General features: G+C 39.1%; 1 protein-coding gene across 1 annotated transcript in view; it reads left to right on the top strand.

The window, feature by feature from the left end:
• COL21A1 (collagen type XXI alpha 1 chain) overlaps nucleotides 1-20,615 on the top strand; it is a 169,406-nt gene that overhangs the window by 99,676 nt on the left and 49,115 nt on the right. The window contains exon 16 of the mRNA XM_052648985.1: nucleotides 16,465-16,518. Within this exon, the coding sequence (XP_052504945.1) occupies nucleotides 16,465-16,518 (54 nt within the window). The remainder of the gene's footprint in view (nucleotides 1-16,464; nucleotides 16,519-20,615) is intronic.

Raw genomic sequence — 20,615 nt, 5'->3', positions numbered from 1 at the left:
AACAGAAGCAGAAGATATTAAGAAGAGGTGGCAAGAATACACAGTAGAGCTGTACAGAAAAGCTCTTAGTGACTCAGATAACTATGATGGTGTGGTCACTCACCTAGAGTCAGATATCCTGGACTGTGCAGGCAAGTAAGCCTTAGGAAGCATTACTACAAACAAAGCTAATAGCGGTTATGGAATTCCAATTGATCTATTTAAAATCCTTAAAGTTGATGCTGTTAATGAGCTGCTCTCATTATGCCAGCAAATTTGGAAAACTCAGCAGTGGCCACCCTGCTCTAGTATTCTTGCCTGGGAAATCCCATGGACAGAGAAGCCTGGTGGGCTACAGGCCTAGGGTCACAAAGAGTCAGACATGACTGTGCAACTAACACTTTCACAGCAGTGGCCACAGGACTCGAAAAGGTCAGTTTTCATTCCAATCCCAAATAAAGGCAATGCCAAACAATGTTCAAATTACTGTAGAGTTGCACTCATCTCACATGCCAGCAAGATTATGCTCAAAATCCTTCAAGCTAGGCTTTAACAGTACATGAATGGAGAACTTACAGATGTATAAGCTGATGTAGAAAAGGCAGAGGAAACAGAGATCAAATTGCCAACATATACATAGAAAAAGCAAGAGAATTCCAGAAAAACATCTACTTCTGCTTCATTGACTACACTAAAGACTTTGACTATGTGGATCACAACAAACTCTGGAATATTCTTAATGAACTGGGACTACCTGCCTCCTGAGAAATCTGTATGCAGGACAAGAAGCAACAGTTAGAACCTGACATGGAGCAATGGTTCAAAATTAGGAAAGGAGTATGTCAAGGCTGTATATTGTCACCCTGCTTAATTAACTTATATGCAGAGTATATCATGCGAAATGCAGAAGTGGATGAATCACAAGCTGGAATCATGATTTCCAGTAGAAATATCAATAATCTCAGATAAGCAGATGATACCACTTTAATGGCAGAAAGTGAAGAAGAACTAAAGAGCCTCTTGATGAAGATGGAAGAGGAGAGTGAGAAAACTGGCTTAAAACTCAACATTCAGAAAACTAAGATCATGGCCTCTAGTCCTATCCCTTCATGGCAAGTACATGAGGAAAATATGGAAACAGTGTCAGATTTCATTTTATGGGGCTCCAAAATCAACATGGATGCTGTTTGCAGCCACAAAATTAAAAGATGCTTGCTCCTTGGAAGAAAAGCTTTGACAGACCTAGACAGTGTATTAAAAAGCAGAGACATTACTTTACCAACTAAGTTCCTATAGTCAAAGCTATGGTTTTTCCAGTAGTCACATAAGGATGTGAGAGTTGGACCATAAAGAAGGCTGGGCATGGAAGAATTGATACTTTCGAACTGTGGTGCTGGAGAAGACTCTTGAGAGTCCATTAGACACAAGAAAAACAAACCAGTCAGTCCTAAAGGAAATAAACCCTGAATATTCATTGGAAGGACTGGTGCTGAAGCTGAAGCTCCAGTACTTTGGCCACCTAATGTGAAGAGCTAATTCACTGGAAAAGACCCTGATGCTGGGAATGATTGAAGGCAAGAGGAGAAGAGGGTGACAGAGGATGAGATGGTTGGATGGCATCACTGACTCAATGGGCATGAGTTTGAACAAGCTCCAGGAGATGGTGAAGGACAGAGAAGCCTGTCATGCTGCAGTCCATGGAGTTGCAAAGAGTCGGACACAACTTAGTGACTGAACAACAACGACATACTCTACCTCTCACCTACTTCCTTTCCACATGAATTTGCCCATATGGACATTTCATATAAACCACGTGGTCTTTTGTGGTTCATCTCTTGGCCTATCCTAACATTTGTGAGATTCTTCGATGTTTTGCCCTGTATTAGTACTTTATTTCTTTTCATTGCTGATAATATTTAATTGTTTGAATGTATGGATATTATTCATTTATCAGTTCATAGACATTTGAGTTGTAATTTTAGGCTCTTATAAATAGTGTTTTATCAACATTTATGTACAAATTTTTGCATGGACATGTGTTTCCATTTCCCTATATTTTTGATAATGAAATATCTGGAGAATATAATTATGTTTAACATTTTTAAGTTAGTTCACTCTTGATATTTACTTTCTTGCTAGGTCCATGCTACCCTTAATATTTAACTTTGGTTATATCCTGAATTTTCTAGTTAGTGTGGATCTTCTAATATAGTTAGGTTAATTTCTTCTTGTCTGTTTGAAATTTTTTACTAGAATCATTCACATTTTTCTAAAAGTCTATTTAATTAAAAAGATAGACTTTATTTCTTAGAGACATTTTAGGCTCACAGCAAAACTGATCAGAAAGTACTAAATGTTTCCATATACCTCTTGTCCCCTCCTGCTATAGATTTCCCCAGAATTGACTTCTCATACAAGAGTGGCACATTTTTTTTTTTTTTAACAATTGATGAACTTACATTTACACATCCCATCACTCAAAGTCCATAGTTTACATTGGTGTTCATGCTTGATATTGTACATTCTGTGGGTGTGGTCAAATGTATAATAACGTATCCACCACTACGGTCTCAAACAGAATAACTTTACCGCCCTAAAAATTCTCTGTTCTCTACTTATCTTCCCCTTCCCCTAGCCTCTGGCAACCACTAATCTTTTTACTGTCCCCAAAGATTTTCCTTTCCAGAATGTCATAGAGTTAGAATTATATTGTGTGTAGTCTTCTCAGATTGGCTTCTTTTACTTAGTAATATGTGTTTAAGACTCCTTAGTGTCTTTTCATGACTTGATAATTCATTTGTTTTTAGTGCTTAATAATATTCTTTTGTCTGAATAGTCTGCAGTTTATATTTCCTTTTCAGAATGTTTGAATAATGAATCATACCTAATTTTTTCTGACCTTATTAAAATCTGTTTTCTTCCTCCCACCCAGCTTTTTGTTTTGGAATTTTTCAGTCATACAGAAAATTGAACCACATAAATATATGAGTATCTATTTCTAAAATTTGTTTTTTTGTTGAGCCACTGGAAAGTAAATTAGATTCCGTGCATTTCTCTCCTAAACACTTCAGGTTATATCTCCTAAATGAAAGTCACTCAGTTGTGTCCGACTCTTTGTGACCCCATAGACTGTATAGCCTGCCAGGCTTCTCTGTCCGTGGAATTCTCCAGGCCAGAATATTGGACTGGGTAACTATTCCCTTCTTCAGGGGATCTTCCCAACCCAGGGACTGAACCCAGGTCTCCCACATTGTGGGCAGATTTTTTACCATCTGAACCACCAGGGAAGCCTGTACCTCCTAAGAATATTTTAATTCCATCATGATGTCCAAGAGATTTAATGTCAATATAATACTATTTTCTAATATTCAAATTTTCTAATTGTTTAAAAAGAGTATCCTAAATAGCTATTTTTACACTTGATACAATCAATATCTGTGCGTTGCATTTGGTTGTGTATTGGTCATGGTTGCTCTAAAGAAACAATATCAATAGGGCATATGTATGTGTGTTTATATTGTTTATAATATATGTGTCAATATATAAATGTATATTCATATATCAAAATACATATTTATGTTTTCATGTATGTTATATATATTTTATATAGAGGGGGTAAAGAGGTGTTGGTGAGGGAAAGGGTGAGGGAGAGGGAGGGATGGAGATTGATAAATTGACTCATTCATTCATTCAAAGGAATTGTCACATGCATTCATGTGGACTATGCTTTCTGCCACTATAGTTTTGCTTCTTACAATGTCAATTAAATATAATCATATAATATTTAAGGCTTCCCATGTGGTGCAGTGATAAAGAATGTGCCCGCCAATGCAGGAGATGCAGGAGACGGGGGTTCAACCCCTGGGTCAGGAAGATCCTTGGAGGAGGAAATGGCAACCCACTCCAGTATTTCTTGCCTGGAAAAATTCCATGGACAGAGGAGCCTGGTTGGCTGCAGTCCATGGGGTCTCAAACAATTGAATCTGACTGAATGACACAACACACACACACACACCATATTTAGTGGTATGGATATAGACAGTTGGTTTCTTCATTTATCAGCTGATGAACATTTGAATTGTTTCCCATATTTGGCATTTATGAATAATGTTGATATGAATATGCTTATACACATCTAGATTGGACATGGTTTCATTTCTCTTGGGTTGATACCTACTAGAATTGCTGCATTGTATTGGAGAAGGCAGTGGCACCCCACTCCAGTACTCTTGCCTGGAGAATCCCATGGATGGAGGAGCCTGGTGGGCTGCAGTCCATCGGATTGCTAAGAATCGGACACAACTGAGCGACTTCACTTTCACTTTTGACTTTCCGGCATTGGAGAAGGAAATGGCAACCCACTCCAGTGTTTTTGCCTGGAGAATCCCAGGGATGGGGGAGCCTGATGGGCTGCCGTCTATGGGGTAGCACAGAGTCGGACACGACTGAAGCGACTTAGCAGCAGCAGCAGCATGGTGAGTGTATATTTAACTTCTTAAGAATATCCCAAACTATTTTCCAAAGTGATTGTGTTATTCCCTATTACCATTAGCAATTCAAGAGAATTCTACTTTTACCACATCCTGCCAACACTTAGTATTTGGTATTTTAGCTCTTTTATTTGGTACATAATTGTATCTCATATGGTTTTAGTTTGCATTTTTCTGATGACTGACAGGGTTGGCATCTTTTTATGGGTTTCTTGGCCATTTGTATATCTTCTTTTGTGAAGTGTCTATTCAAAACATTTGACAATTTAAAAAAACACTTTGGGTTGTTTTCTTGTTAATGAGTTGCAAGAGTTCTTTGTACAATAGGTCTTTTTTATCAGACATGTATTTGTGAATATCATCTCCTGACCTTCAGATTGCCTTTCATTTTCTTAATTGTGTTATTCAGTGGGAAGAAGTTTTTAATCCGGATGAAGTCTAGCTTCTTAGAATTTCTTTTTGCTTATGTCTTCATGTTGTATTTAAGAATCTTTACCTAACTTAAGGTCAGAAATTTTCTCTTTCCTTCTAAAAGAAAATATTTTCAAATGTCTTAAATGCATATATAAGTTATCATAGTTTCTAAGATTGTACCACCATAGCTTACAAATGGTGTGATCACTCACCTAGAGCCAGACATCCTGGAATACAGTCAAATGGGCCTTAGGAAGCATCACTATGAACAAAGCTAGTGGAGGTGATAGAATTCCAGTTGAGCTATTTCAAATTCTAAAAGATGATGCTGTGAAAGTGCTACACTCAATATGCCAGCAAATCTGGAAAACCTAGCAGTGGCCACAGGATGGGAAAAGGTCAGTTTTCATTTCAGTCCCAAAGCAAGGCAATGCCAAAGACTGCTCAAACTATCACACCATTGTACTCATCTCACACGCTAGCAAAATCATGCTCAAAATTCTCTAAGCCAGGCTTCAACAGTACAAGAACCATGAACTTCCAGATGTTCAAGTTGGATTTAGAAAAGGCAGAGACCAGAGATCAAATTGCTAACATCCACTGTAACATTGAAAAAGCAAGAGAGTTCCAGAGAAACATCTACTTCTGCTTTATTGACTATGCCAAAGCCTTTGACTGTGTAGACCACAACAAACTGGAAAAATTTTAAAGAGATGGGAATACCAGACCACCTGACCTGCCTCCTGAGAAATCTGTATGCAGGTCAAGAAGCAACAATTAGAACTGAACATGGAACAACAGACTGGTTCCAAATTGGGAAAGGAGTTCGTCAAGGCTGTGTATTGTCACCCTTCTTATTTAACTTACATACAGAGTACTTCATGTGAAATGCCAGGCTGGATGAAGGACAAGCTGGAATTAAGATTGCTGGGAGAAATATCAATAACCTCAGATATCAGATGACACCACCCTTATGGCAGAAAGTGAAGAAGAACTAAAGAGCCTCTTGATGAAAGTGAAAGAGGAGAGTGAAAAAGTTGGCTTAAAACTCAACATTCAGAAAACTAAGATCATGGCATCTGGTTCCATTGCTTCCTGGCAAATAAATGGGAAAACAATGGAAACAGTGACAGACTTTATTTTCTTGGGCTCCACAAGCACTGCAGATGGTGACTGTAGCCATGAAATTAAAAGACACTTGCTCCTTGGAAGAAAAGCTATGACCAACCTAGACAGCATATTAAAAAGCAGAGACATTACTTAGCCAACAAAGGTCTGTCTAGTCAAGGCTATGGTTTTTCCAGTAGTCATGTACGGATGTGAGAATTGGACTCTAAAGAAAGCTGAGCACTGAAGAACTGATGCTTTTGAACTGTGATGTTGGAGAAGACTCTTGAGAGTTGCTTGGACTGCAAGGAGATCCAACCAATCCATCCTAAAGGAAATCAGTCCTGAATATTCACTAGGAGGATTGATGCTGAAGCTGAAACTCCGATACTTTGGCCATCTGATGCAAAGAACTGACTCACTGGAAAAGACCCTGATGCTGGGAAAGGTTGGAGGTGGGAGGAGAAGGGGACAACAGAGAATGAGATGGTTGGATGGCATCACCGACTCAGTGGACATGAGTTTGAGTAAGATCTGGGAGTTGGTGATAGACAGGGAAGCCTGGTGTGCTGCCGTCCATGGGGCCTCAAAGAGTTGGACATGACTGAGCTACTGAACTGAAATGAGTTTACAAATTTAGTTCTATGATCCATCTTGATTATTTTAATTCCTGTGTGATATAAAAGTTAAAGTTCTTTTCTTCCCTTTTATCCCTGGAGGTCTGGTCATTACAGCGCCATTTATTGCAAGGTTTTCATTTTCCATTGAATTGCATGAGCATTTTTGCTAAGTATCAATTGATCAATATATGTGTTAACTGACTTTTGAACTCTTGATTCTGTTTTACTCATCTATGTGTGTGCTAAGTCACTTCAGTGGTGTCTGACTCTTTGTGACCCCATGGACTCTTCTGTGATCCCCAGGCTCTTCTGTCCCTGGGGATTCTCCAGGCAAGAATACTGGAGGGGGTTGCCATGTCCTCCTCCAGGAGATCTTCCCAACCCAGGGATCAAACCCATGTCTCCTGTATTACAGGTGGATTCTTTCTGGTCTGAGCCACCAGGGAAGCCCAGAATAAGTCTTGAAATTAGGTAGTTTAAGTCTCTAAATCTGTTTTTCTTTTAAAAATTGTAATAAATAATTGAGGTTCATATAAACTTCACATAAGGTTTAGTATCAGCATGAAATTTTCTAACAACAACAACAAAAACTTCTGGGGCTTGTTAAAGAAATTTTTTAGTTTGGAGTACTTTTATATTTACAGAAAGTTATAGATAAATAGTACAGTGAGGTTTCCTTATACACCTTACCAAGTTTCTCATGATGTTACTATGATGAATTTGTCAAAACTAAGAAATCGGTATTGTCAAATTCCTGTACATTAATCTGAACTCCATATTTTATTTGGATCTCATTAGTTTTCCATGAAGGTCCTTATTTTGTTCCAGGATCCAATCCAGAACACACTGCATTCCTTTTTTTTTTTTTCTTATCATGTCTCCTTAGTCTCCTCTTATCTGTGATGATTTATTAGTCTTTTCTTACTTTTTATAACAGTTTTACAGAGCATTGGTTAGGGTTTCTGTTAGAATGTCAGTCAGTTCACGTTTGTCTGATTAGACTGGAATTATTTCGGGGGTGGTGGAGCAGGATAACACAGAGGTGAGTGTCCTTCTCATTGCTGCTGCTAAATCTTTTCAGTTGTATCCGACTCTGTGCGACCCCATAGACAGCAGCCCACCAGGTTCCCCCGTCCCTGGGATTCTCCAGGCAAGAACACTGGAGTGGGTTGCCATTTCCTTCTCCAATGGATGAAAGTGAAAAGTGAAAGTGAAGTCATTCAGTTGTGTCCGACTCAGCGACCCCATGGACTGCAGCCCACCAGGCTTCTCTGCTCATGGGATTTTCCAGGCAAGAGTACTGGAGTGGGGTGCCATTGCCTTCTCCGTCCTTCTCATTATATCAGAGTAAATACCATCCACATGTCTGATCATTGGTATGTTAACCTTGATCCCTTGGTTATGGTGTTACAGTTTACCCTTGTACAACACTGGAGTTATGGGCATAACCTTCCCCACAGTTGAAAATCCAAGTGTAATTTATAGTCTGCCCTTTGTGTTTGTGGTTCCTCTGTATCCATGAATGTGAATCTATGGATGATTGAACCAACCAGGAATCATGTGGTGCTATATGTATATATATATATATATATATATATAAAACTTGGCTAGCATGTGAGCTGTATGCTAGTCAGTACATTCTTTGGCATCACCCTTCTTTGTGATTGGAATGAAAACTGACTTTTCTCAGTCCTATGGCCACTGCTGAGTTTTCCAAATTTACTAGCATATTGAGTGCAGCACTTCAACAGCATCATCCTTTGGGATTTGAAGTAGCTCAGCTAGAATTCCTTCACCTCCTCTAGCTTTGTTTGTAATGATGCTTCCTAAGGCCCACTTGACTTGGCATTCCAGAATGTCTGGTTCTGAGTTCAGTTCAGTCGCTCAGTCGTGTCTGACTCTTTGCAACCCCATGAATCGCAGCAAGCCAGGCCTCCCTGTCCATCACCAACTCCCGGAGTTCACTCACACTCACGTCCATCGAATCGGTGATGCCATCCAGCCATCTCATCCTCTGTCATCTCCTTTTTCCTCCTACCCTCAATCCCTCCTAGCATCAGAGTCTTTTCTAGTGAGTAAACTCTTTGCATGAGGTGGCCAAAGTACTGGAGTTTCAGCTTTAGCATCATTCCTTCCAATGAACACCCAGGGCTGATCTCCTTCAGAATGGACTGGTTGGATCTCCTTGCAGTCCAAGGGACTCTCAGGAGTCTTCTCTTCTAGGTCAGTGATTACAGCATCATGGTTATCTGCGCCATTAAGATATTTTTTGGTACAATTCTTCATGTATTCTTGCGACCTCTTCTTAATAGTTTCTTCTTCTGTTAGGTCCATACAGTTTCTGTCCTTTATTGAGCCCATCTTTGCATGAAATGTTTCCTTGGTATCTCTCATTTTCTTGAAGAGATCTCTAGTCTTTCCCATTCTATTTTTTCCCTCTATTTCCTTGGATTTTTCACTTAAGAAGGACTTCTTGTCTCTCCTTGCCCTTCTTTGGAACTCTGAATTCAGCTGGGCATATCTTTCCCTTTCTCCCTTGCCTTTCATTTCCCTTCTTTCTTCAGCTATTTGTGAAGCCTCCTCAGACAACCACTTTGCCTTCTTGCATTTAATTTTCTTGGGGCTGATTTTAGTCACTGCCTGCTGTGCAGTGTTACAAACCTCCATCCATAGTTCCCCAGGCTTCTGTCTACCAGATCTAATCCCTCAAATATATGCATCACTTCCACTGTCTAATCACAGGTTATTTGACTTATAATATTGTAAATTAATTATATTTCAATAAATATAAATACATAGATGAGAGGAAATGACATGAATATATAACTCTTAAAGCCGAAAAAAGGTGTAAAGTGGCCCTTAAATGTACAGAGATGTTCAACTTCACTCATAATAAAAGAAATACAAATTGAAGCTATACCAAGGTACAATTACTCACCAGTTGACAAAAGTTCAAAAGCTTGAGTTAAAAATCCAATCTTCTTGTCAAGGCTGTGAGTAAACAGACAGTTTCATATATTGTTAGTATCCAGGCAAACAGTACCACCCTTACAGGTGGTAATTGGGGCAGGAAGACTGGAAAGTGACTCCCACCTGCTGGTGCTCATGTCTTTTTAATTCCTTACTTTTGAGTGTGCATGGGACCTATGACTTGCTTCTAACCAACAGGTGTCACTCCTGTAATGATGGGACGTTATGAAGGGCTCCATTTAGAGCCTACTTGCTCAAGTCTGACAACAAAGTAAGTTAATGTGGACGTAGATACTTTTGCAGTCAGGCCTCTGGATGAGAACACAACCCAGCAGACCTCCCGGTTACCGCTTTGTAAGACCCTACTCAGAGAACTGGGCTTCCCAGGTGGCATTGGTGGCAAGGAACCCACCTGTCAGTTCAGGAGACATTAAAGATGTGGGTTCAACCTCTGGGTCAGGAAGATCCTCTGGAGGAGGCCATGGCAACCCACTCCAGTGTTCTTGCCTGGAGACTCCTATGGACAGAGGAGCCTGATGGGCTACAGTCCACAGTGTCGCACAGAGTTGAACACGACTGCAGGGACTTAGCATTCATGCACACACACAGATAACTCAGTAAAGCCATGCCCAGACTTCTGGCCTCTAGTGACATTGAAATAATCAATGTGTTTTTTTTCCAAGCACTTAAAAAGTAATTCATTTTTCCTAAATTATAATGCCAAACCATAGCTGTCAAATAGAAAAATAATGTATTATTTGAAAATAGTGTAGCCTGAAACAAATCTTAATAGTTAAAGAACTGTTAAAATTCCAAACCCTTTGATGTCAGTAGAGTAGCTAACTTTCCTGGATCTTCCCTCCTGTTTCTAGAGATGTTCAAGGCACTTTCACAAAGACGCTTATTTAATTTTCTTGAAAAGAAAAGTCTATGAAGTTGAGAATATCAGTATCATTTTGAAATTAAAATCGAATTAAGAGCCATTACAGCATTTACCCCGAAGTGCACAGTCCTTTACATGGCACAGCCTGAATTTCAGGCCTAGTTTGTGTGATTCCTTTATGCATGATGCCTTCCAAATTTCTTGTCTGTTTATTTGGTTAGCCAGGAGGAGCTTACCCAGTCTTACATCTTTAATATATTCTCTGGCATACTAGAATTTTGTTTACATACTAAGAATAAACCATGGAATAAGATCAAAGGTAGATTATAGTATTTAATAACAAAGTAAGGATCTTCTTCAAAATTAAATTATATTTTCATGGTCACACACCTTCCACCAGATTTTGAGGGTTGCAATGGCCACATACTAAATTACACCTCATGCTTTCATTTTTGTGGGTAAGTACCAAAGACCACCACATGAAAGGAAATACACATGCAATGCAAGTTTCACATCTCTATTTTTGGTTAAATTTGCTTTTTAAAAATAACTGGTTTGCTATAGAATAAATCATCTTTGACATTAGCTGCAGAGACTGGATTGAGGAATAATGTTTAGCATGACATTTTCTATTTATCTTATATCAGGAAGGAATTAATAATAGAATAGCAAAATGATAAATTAGAGGTTGAGACATGTTACATGCCTTTTTTCCTACCAGCCAAACATATTGGTATATACCAGGATCTCCAGGTCATGAAAGGAATCAAGTGATGAAATTAAGTTCCAGATGCAGTACTGAATTTCATACACTAGTTGCATATAGCATTGGAAAATTTTATGGAAGATAACTAAGCAGAAATCCTCTTTTCGTCTCCCAATGAAACATTTTTAAAACAGTGAAGAGATCATTCCTGGGTCAAGATTACTGGCCATGATCTTGTCATAATTACCCTGCATAATCTTCCGACAGCATTTGCAATAGTTCTGTCCACAAATGCTCTATCCCCTTTCCTTTTGCAAATAGCTGTATCCCATTTCATTTGCAAATAGCTCTATCCACAAATAACTATCCCATTTCCATTATCTTCCCAAAATTGAGCATTTGACAATAAATCATCCATTTTGCCTACCTTGATGTGCTCCAGCAGTTGTACATATAGTCTTATATTATGTTCAGTGTGATTCTAAGCATGCTGGGTGATTAAAAAAACTCCTGTAGGATGTGTTTCTATCCTTTAAAGAATGTGAAAGCCAGGAAACCAGTGCCTACATAAATGAGACACTTGCTGAACAATCTAGCCATTATAAAACTCAGAACCAAGTACAAAGCCAGACAAAGCCATTGTGGTTCACTAGGGATGGGTGGGTGAGTGCAGAAAGGGTGTAGAGTCTCTTCCTTGAGATCTGGGTTAGAACCAGTGTGGTTCTCAAAGTGTGGTTGCAAGGCCAGCAGTATCAGCACCTGTTGAATTAGAAACTCTGGAGTGGGGTCCACCATTTGCAGTTTATCTAACGCTCCAGATGATTCTGATGCAGATAGAGTTGGAGAATCTCTGCTATACATTATAAAGAGTAGATGTTTTATTCGTATGATTCTGTATCCTTCTGATTATCACTCTTGACAAGAAGTACAAAGAATAAGAAGAAATTAAATTTTCAAGTAATTGTGAAACTTCATTACTGATATACATTGTTGATGGTGACTTTTTTAAAAAATACTTCTTAATCAGAGTAACATACTAAGATGGAGTTAATGATCAAAGTAATAAAAGGGGAGGTCTTTACCAACCAAAGTGGTCATGTAATCCCGAATTAGTTGTTCTCACTGTTGGACAAACCTGTATGCAAGACAAGAAGCAACAGTTGGAACCAGACATGAAACAATGGACTGGTTCAAAATTGGGAAAGGAGTATGTCAAGGCTATATGTTGTCACCCTGCTTATTTAACTTATTTGCAGAGCACATCATGCAAAATGATAGGCTAGATGAATCATAAGCTGGAATCAAGATTGCTGGGAGAAATATCAATAACCTCAGATATGCAGATGACACCACTGATGGGAGAAGATAAACCAAACAGCCTTTTGATGAAGGTGAAAGAAGAGAGTGAAAAGCTGTCTTAAAACTCAACATTCAAAAAACTAAGATCATGGCATCTGATCCCATCACTTCATGGCAAATGGCGAAAAAGTGTAAACAGTGACAGATTTTATTTTCTTGGGCTCCAAAATACTGCGGATGGTAACTGCAGCCAGGAAATTAAAAGACGCTTGCTCCTTGGAAGAAAAGCGCTAAAAAGCAGAGATAGTACTTTGCCAACAAAGATCCACCTAGTCAAATCTATGGTTTTTCCAGCAGTCATGTAAGGATGCAAGAGTTGGATTATAAAGATGGTTGAGCACTGAGGAATTCATGCTTTTGAACTGTGGTGCTGGAGAAGACTCTTGAGTGTCTCTTTGACTGCAAGGAGATCAAATCAGTTAATTCTAAAGGAAATCAATCCTGAATATTCATTAGAAGGACTGATACTGAAGCTGAAGCTCCAATACTTTGGCCACCTGATGGGAAGAGCCTACTCTTTGGAAAAGATCCTGATGCTGGGAAAGATTGAAGGCAGGGGGAGCGGGGATGACAGAGGATGAGATGATTGAATGGCATCACTGACTCAGTGAATATGTTGTTATTGCTGTTCACGCAGTTATCTCTGACTCTTTGCGACCCCATGGACTGCAGCACACCAGGCTTCCCTGTCCTTCACCATCTCCCAGAGTTTGCTCAGACTCGTGTCCATTGAGTCAGTGATGCCATCCAACCATCTCATTCTCTGTTGTCACCTTCCCCTCCTGCCTTCAATTTTTACCTGCATCAGGGTCTTTTCCATTGAGTTGACTCTTTCTGTCAGGTGGCCAATGTATTGGAGTTTCAGCTTCTCTGGGAGATGGTGAACTACAGGGAAACCTGGTGTAGTACAGTCCATGGGGTTGCAAAAAGTTGGACATGACTGAGCAACTGAACAACAACTGATAGACAACTCTCCTGCCCCCTTTAATTCATATACAGATGATCTAAACTACGGATTTGCTTCAGTATGACAATCACATATGATAATACCTGGAAGTGGTGGAAGTTAAGTTACCTAATGACTCAAAAGTCTGCCATGGTTCTTGAATCATTAGAATTAGCTGTTCACATAAATTGCTGGGCCCCACCATCCAGAATTTCTGACTCAGTGGGTTTGTAGCAGGGCCTGAAATGTTGCATTTTGGAGAAGTTCCTCAGTGCTGTGAAGCTGATCTGGCTTGAGTAGGGACCAACCTTGAGAACCACTGACATGGGTGGTTCCTCCTGACATGATCATATTGGGTCCTGATGCTCAACTTTTACAAAATCAATACTCACAAATGTTGGTGGAGAGGAAAGTCATGTTTAATCAGAATGCCAGCTCTCTAGGGAGAAGGTGAACTTGTGTCTTCCAAAAACATCTCCGAAGATTCTGCTCAGCCATGTTGATGTATGGCAAAACCAATATAGTATTGTAAAGTAAAATAAAGTAAAAAAAAAAAAAAAGAAGAAGAAGTAGGAAGTAATATCAGTTAATCATTGGGATGGGGGTCAGAGTCCTTGCTATCCCCTCTGCATGTCAGCTTGAGTGCAGGCTTATCGACTCCTCATAATCTTTCTTTATATCTTGTCTGGTTCCCACAGTTTGTTTGGAAGGTTACTGAACCAGAAGCTGGGGAAGGTATCTGATCATCTGTCAAATGCTTATTCTTCACTTCTGTTATACTTCTTTCATCTCCAGAAAGACTCAAAAAGTTAGGCAAAATATTGTGTGATCCAAAGATCTGAAAAGTGTGTCAGAACTGGAGATAAGTAGAACACAGAGTTCCTGGTTTAAGGTTACCGTCAAGACAAAGGGACATCTTGCTGAGAGCTCTTTCCTGCAAAGAGCTTTTTCCTGCCCAAAGCTGCAGTACTGATCCTTGTCAGTACTTGCCATAGTTATTTTCGTCCTTGTCAGTACTTGCCTTGTGTCAGAACTTGCCATAGTTATTTTCTCTAATTTTTCAGGCTTTTGAACTTGTAGCTTTTGTGAATCTCACAGCCATTTTTGTTTCTCTTTGGTATTTTTATAAACTTTTCTGTAGAACTGTTGGGTCAGTAGGACCTCCCTGACCTCTAGTTTGGTTAATTTACAGGAAAACATTATCTTTTGCCTCCTTCTATTCTCAACTGTCATCTAGTGTTTGTAAATAAAACTGGAACAGATGAAATATTTGGCTTTAGTTGGTATTTCACTGTGCTAATGAAATGTAAGAATTCATAAAAGTGGGAGAAGCAGTGTTTATATAATGTGATATGGTTGGATTTTTTTCTAAGGGTGATTGTTTTAGCCAAGTGTTATTGGTTCTTCTTTCTGTGGTTCATTTTTTACAATCTGGGGAGTTCATTAGGATATGGAACTATAGAAAATGGTGTTGACACGTGCTTTAATACATGTATTCTGAGACTTCTCCCCCACCCAACCTTTTAAACTTACCTGGACTCAGATATGTGAGTTATTTACAAGAAAAATATTTTCATTTTGGTTTTACTTTCTCTTTTGCTTTCATGTCCAGTGAAATGCACTCTCTGGTACAATTCACGTGTGGCATAATTGTTTGCAGAGAACTTCGCTTGTTAAGATATAATACTTTCCCAAACAGACATACAACCTCATGGCTCTTTATGACCAATAGGTTTTAAGAAGCCTAAAACATCTATTTCAAGGGACTTTTCCCAACTGCCCTATATTTTTGTCCAGACAGTTTTATGGCCATATTGATCTGTGGATATTATACCTTTTAGGATTAAATTCAGCTAATACTTATTTTTTTGGTAAGCATGTCATGATATGTTTTTACATGCTAGCAATGGATTCATCTGGGAAAAACTTATAGCATGCCAGAAAGTGGATGTAAAATAAGGTGCATAAATAATTTGAGCAGAATAATTTAAAGACATATAACTGAAAACTATTATAATTTTAACAGCTACCTAAAATACACATTTATATGTTTATTTTAAACTAATACCAGATTACAGTGCTGAATAATTTCAAGTAATAACCTATAGAAACTACATTCTTAATGAAAGCTTTGTTTTGATTTTAAAAGGCAACTCTTGAGAGGTAAGGTCACATATCCAACAGGGTGATCAATTTTAAAGTAAAAGTAAAACTATGAAAAGGACTGATGTAAATATAAGTCACATGTACTTTGAAGACAGAATCATCCTGTTCTCATAAGAATGAGTATACAGGTATCCCAGTTATCTTATAACTACTCAGTTATCTTCTGTCACGTATAGGTTTGATGTTTATACAGTCACCTTATGGATTTCAGAATGAGTTATTTGATGTCAGGAAAAGTTGACATCAATAGTCAAGACAACAAGGACCTATTGTATAGCACAAGGAACTATATTCAATATCTTGTAATAAACTATAATGGAAAAAACCTCAAAAACTATATGTATATATACATATATATATGTATATATATGCCTGCATATGTACGTGTGACTGAATCACTTTGCTGTACACCTGAAACTAATATAGCATTGTAAATTAACTATACTTGAAATTTTTTTAAATGAGGAAAGAAATCCAGAGGTAATTTTAGTTGTTTGTCTCTAATGTGCTTTAGTATATATATGCTGTGTGCTTAGCTTCTCAGTCGTGTCCAACTCTTGGCGACCCCAGGGACTGTAGCCCGCCAGTCTACTCTGTCCATGGGGATTCTCCAGGCCAGAATACTGGAGTGGGTTGTCATGCCCTCTTCCAGAGGATCTTCCCAACCCAGGGATCGAACCCAGGTCTCCTGCATTGCAGGCAGATTCTTTACCAACAGAGCCCCTGAGGAAGCTGGCAATGTTGCATATATGTAATGTTGCATATTACTATTTTAGTGAGCATACCCGCAAATGGCATTCTCTGTTTCTTTTTATCATTAAAAGGGAGAAGCAGGACCTCCAGGTGCTCCGGGGCAGGATGGATCTCGAGGAGAACCTGTGAGTACCTTCTGGATTCAGTTCTAAAGGATGACGTTCTTCATCTGTCATGAAATCCTTTGACTATTTAAGTTCGCCTCTTCTCCTCCCAGATGTGTACGAACTGTGGAATGCTGTAAAGTATTAAAATAGTCAACCTTCTTTTACAAACTGGGTAAGGTTTTGCTAACAGGAAATTTATGCACTGAATGAATTTATCACAAAAATGACAAGCAGGTGCTTGACATGACAAGGAATCATGGCAGTGGATAGTGAAGGTATTTAGGTTTAGCCTCTCCTCCTAAACCAGGGAATAGGAAGCTGGGAGTTACAGAGTGGGACTTCATCCCCTCCTCTGCCCCGTGCCATCAATTCAGAGAAGGCAAGGAAAGATCACTTAATCCTTTTTCTCTAACTCCTCTGTCCTTCCTGCTGACTGGTGGGAAGCAAGGTTTGCTGCACCAGGAGATGTACTCTGTTGGGAAAGCAATTAGAAGATTAAATATCTGAAGTTTGCCCATGTTGTCTGGATATAATTCTTCTGATCTGTATTCTCTTCCAATTAAGAATGTACATCAGTATGTTTTTCTGTTATTTTGCCAGTCACTGAAACTTTGGTTTTTAGAAATATATCCCACGAAGATTGATCTTTGCCAAAGATCAGATATTTTTGTGTGTGTGTGAAAAAGCTTTGAAAAACAGGGGGAAAAATTGTATTAGGTTTTGTGATGCAAAGAAATGAAGACTCCTCTGTTGTGTGTGATGCTGGTTTTAAGTATTTGTGATGAAATTTTTGGCCCCACTAAAAGGAATGTGTTCACTTTATTTGTTCTATAAATGTGGCAGCCAAGAAAATTAGTAGTGCTTAAGTAGGAAGGACAGAGAGCTTATATAAACTCTTTAAAGCTAATTAAACACAGCTTGTAGAAGCAGGATGGTGATTCATCCCTGCAGACATTCATAAATGTGAGCACTAACTCTTGGAATTAAAATTGAGGATAAAGGATGTATTTTACTGGGAAATGATGATCTTGCTTTAAAGTACAACTGCATGCACAGGCCTGTTCTTTGAACTTAAAGGCTGGTACTGATCAATCCTAAGAGTACTTTATTTATTTATTTATTTTAAAATTTATTTATTTTAATTGGAGGCTATTTACTTTATAATACTGTATTGGTTTTGCCATACATTGACATGAATCTACCACGGGTGTACGTGTGTTCCCCATCCTGAACCCCCCTCCCACCTCCTTCCCCATCCCATCCCTCTGGGTCATCCCAGTGCACCAGCCCCAAGCACCCTGTATCATGCATTGAACCTGGACTGGCGATTCATTTCACATAAGAGTACTTTAGTCCTAAGGGCAATTTACTTTCTGAGTGGCAAATTATTCTCAGTTAACTTCAATCCAGGTAACAAACTCAGTTCTACCACTTGCTGGATTTATTAGCGTTGGTTTCAACTATATATCACTGTGTTTAAGAATGATAATCTTTTAGTCATTCATTCAATAAGCATCTACTGTCTGCTTTGTGCTAGACATTATATTAATTGAGGAGAAAATGAAGATGAATTTGTCATGGTCATGCCCTCAAGGAGTCAGATGTACCAATAGACAAAAACATTGTATAAAATGTTCTGGAGTGAGACACGAGGTGGGAATGGAGGAGGCTTGCAAAGTTGGCAGAGACGTATATGATGCTAAATAGGACATCATTGAAAAGGATACATTCTTATTTTAATGACCATTTATTGAGATATGATTCACATACTACTGTATAAAATTTATCTATTTAAAGAGTAAACAAGATGCTCTCTTGGCCAAATTCTGGAGGAGGAATAAGAGCTGTCTAGTTGTTTGGCCTCCTAAGGCAGCAACCTGTAACATGTTCCAAAACACGAGAAAACTGACATCAGTTGACCGCTTAGAACAGACGGAGGGGATGGGATAGAACTAATGAATGAGGGTGTAGAGGTAGGCAGAGGCCAAATCTAAACGTGTCTTGTATGTCTGTGCTATTTGGACTTGACTCTGAGAGTTGTCAGCATCATTCAAGTGTTCTAAGGAGGGAAGCAAGGTGTTCAGTGACATTTTAGGAATGTCACTCCCACAGCCGAATGAGAATGGGAGGTGGAGGGCAGAGCATGGCAGGAGGGACATTCAGAGTTGGGAAGGGGAGAGGGCGTCTAATTTGAAATGAACTAAGAAAGCAACAACAATGCCCAGAGGTCAATTGGATGTGAGCAATATGAAAAAGAATGTCTCTCAAAGTCTTACCCCACATATGGAGGCACAGGAAGACCAAGCAGTGAACAGGAACTAGCGTCAAGAAGGATTTATTTCAGCTGGGGAGGTGATCCTATGATATTTTCAAATGGGACAGTAGCAAAGTCATTTAAAGAAGAGCCCCATGATTTGCATAATTAGCATAGATATAGAAAATGGGGACTAATGTAGTTCCAATAAGAAAAAGTAGGTCAATTCAAGACAGTTTGAGAAGAATTTCTATGAATCTACTAGGTAGATTTCAAGAGTTTCTAAGAATCTACTAGGTATAGTAGATTGAAAAGTGTTCCCCGCCAGGGTATCAGATCTTAATAACTAAAACATGTAAATGTTATTGTATCTGAAAACAGGGTCTTTGCAGGTATGATTAAATTAAGGATCTTTAATGTGGGCTATCCTGGCTTGTCTGAAGGGAAGCAGATCTAATCAGTCAAGAGCAGAACTGAAGTTTCTGAAGGGAGACAGTGATATTGGAGTGATGGGGCTGCAAACCAAGGGATGCAGGCAAGAAGGCAGAAAAGGCAAGGGATGGATTCTCCCCTGGAGCCTCTGGGGGAGTGCAGACTTCCGGCCTCTAGAGCTGTGAGAAAATAGCATTCTGTTGCTTTAAGCTACCAAGTTTGTGGTAAATTTTTGCAGCAGTCATGGGAGATGAGTACACTAGTCTAATCTTTAACCATCATTTATGTAACAAATCTATGTAAAAAGCCCATAGTGATATACACCAAACTGTTCATAGCACATGTATTGATTAAAAATATTTGGGTTCAAATCAAGTAGATAAACAGGTTTAAATGACAGTTTGGTTAAAAGTGAAGCTCTTCAATCATTAGAATTTTCTGATTCACAAATTTTGTTAACCTCTCATGTGTTGGTCCACTGGAGAAGGGCATGGCAAACCACTTCAGTATTCTTGCCTTGAGAACCCATGAACAGTATGCAAAGGCAAAATGATAGGATACTGAAAGAGGAACTCCCCAGGTTGGTAGGTGCCCAGTATGCTACTGGAGATCAGCGGAGAAATCACTCCAGAAAGAATGAAGGGATGGAGCCAAAGCAAAAACAATACCCAGTAGTGGATGTGAACAGTGATAGAAGCAAGGTCTGATGCTGTAAAGAGCAACATTGCATAGCAACCTGGAATGTTAGGTCCATGAATCAAGGCAAATTGGAAGTGGTCAAACAGAAGATGGCAAGAGTGAACGTTGATATTCTGGGAATCAGCGAACTAAAATGGACTGGAATGGGTGAATTTAACTCAGATGACCATTGTATCTACTACTCTGGGCAGGAATCCCTTAGAAGAAATGGAGTAGCCATCATGGTCAACAAAAGAGTCCAAAATGCAGTACTTGGATGCAATCTCAAAAATGACAGAATGATCTCTGTTCATTTCCAAGGCAAACCATTCAATATCACAGTAATCCAAGCTTATGCTCCAACCAGTAACGCAGAAGAAGCTGAAGTTGAATGGTTCTATGAAGACCTACAGACCTTTTAGAACTAATACCCAAAAAAGATGTCCTTTTCATTATAGGGCACTAGAATGCAAAAGTAGGAAGGCAAGAGATTCCTGGAGTAATAGGCAAATTTGGCCTTGGAGTACAGAATGAAGCAGGACAAAGGCTAATAGAGTTTCACCAAGAGAACACACTGGTCATAGCAAACACCCTCTTCCAACAACACAAGAGAAAACTCTGCACATGGACATCACCAGACGGTCAATATTTAAATCAGATTGATTATGTCTTTTGCAGCCAAAGATGGAGAAGGTCTATACAGTCAGCAAAAACAAGACCAGGAGCTGACTGTGGCTCGGATCATGAACTC

Source organism: Budorcas taxicolor, chromosome 11, assembly GCF_023091745.1.
Source record: "Budorcas taxicolor isolate Tak-1 chromosome 11, Takin1.1, whole genome shotgun sequence".
NCBI classification, from domain to species: Eukaryota; Metazoa; Chordata; class Mammalia; order Artiodactyla; family Bovidae; genus Budorcas; species Budorcas taxicolor.
Note: the sequence above shows the minus strand (reverse complement) of the source record. Positions and strands in the feature narration are given on the sequence as shown.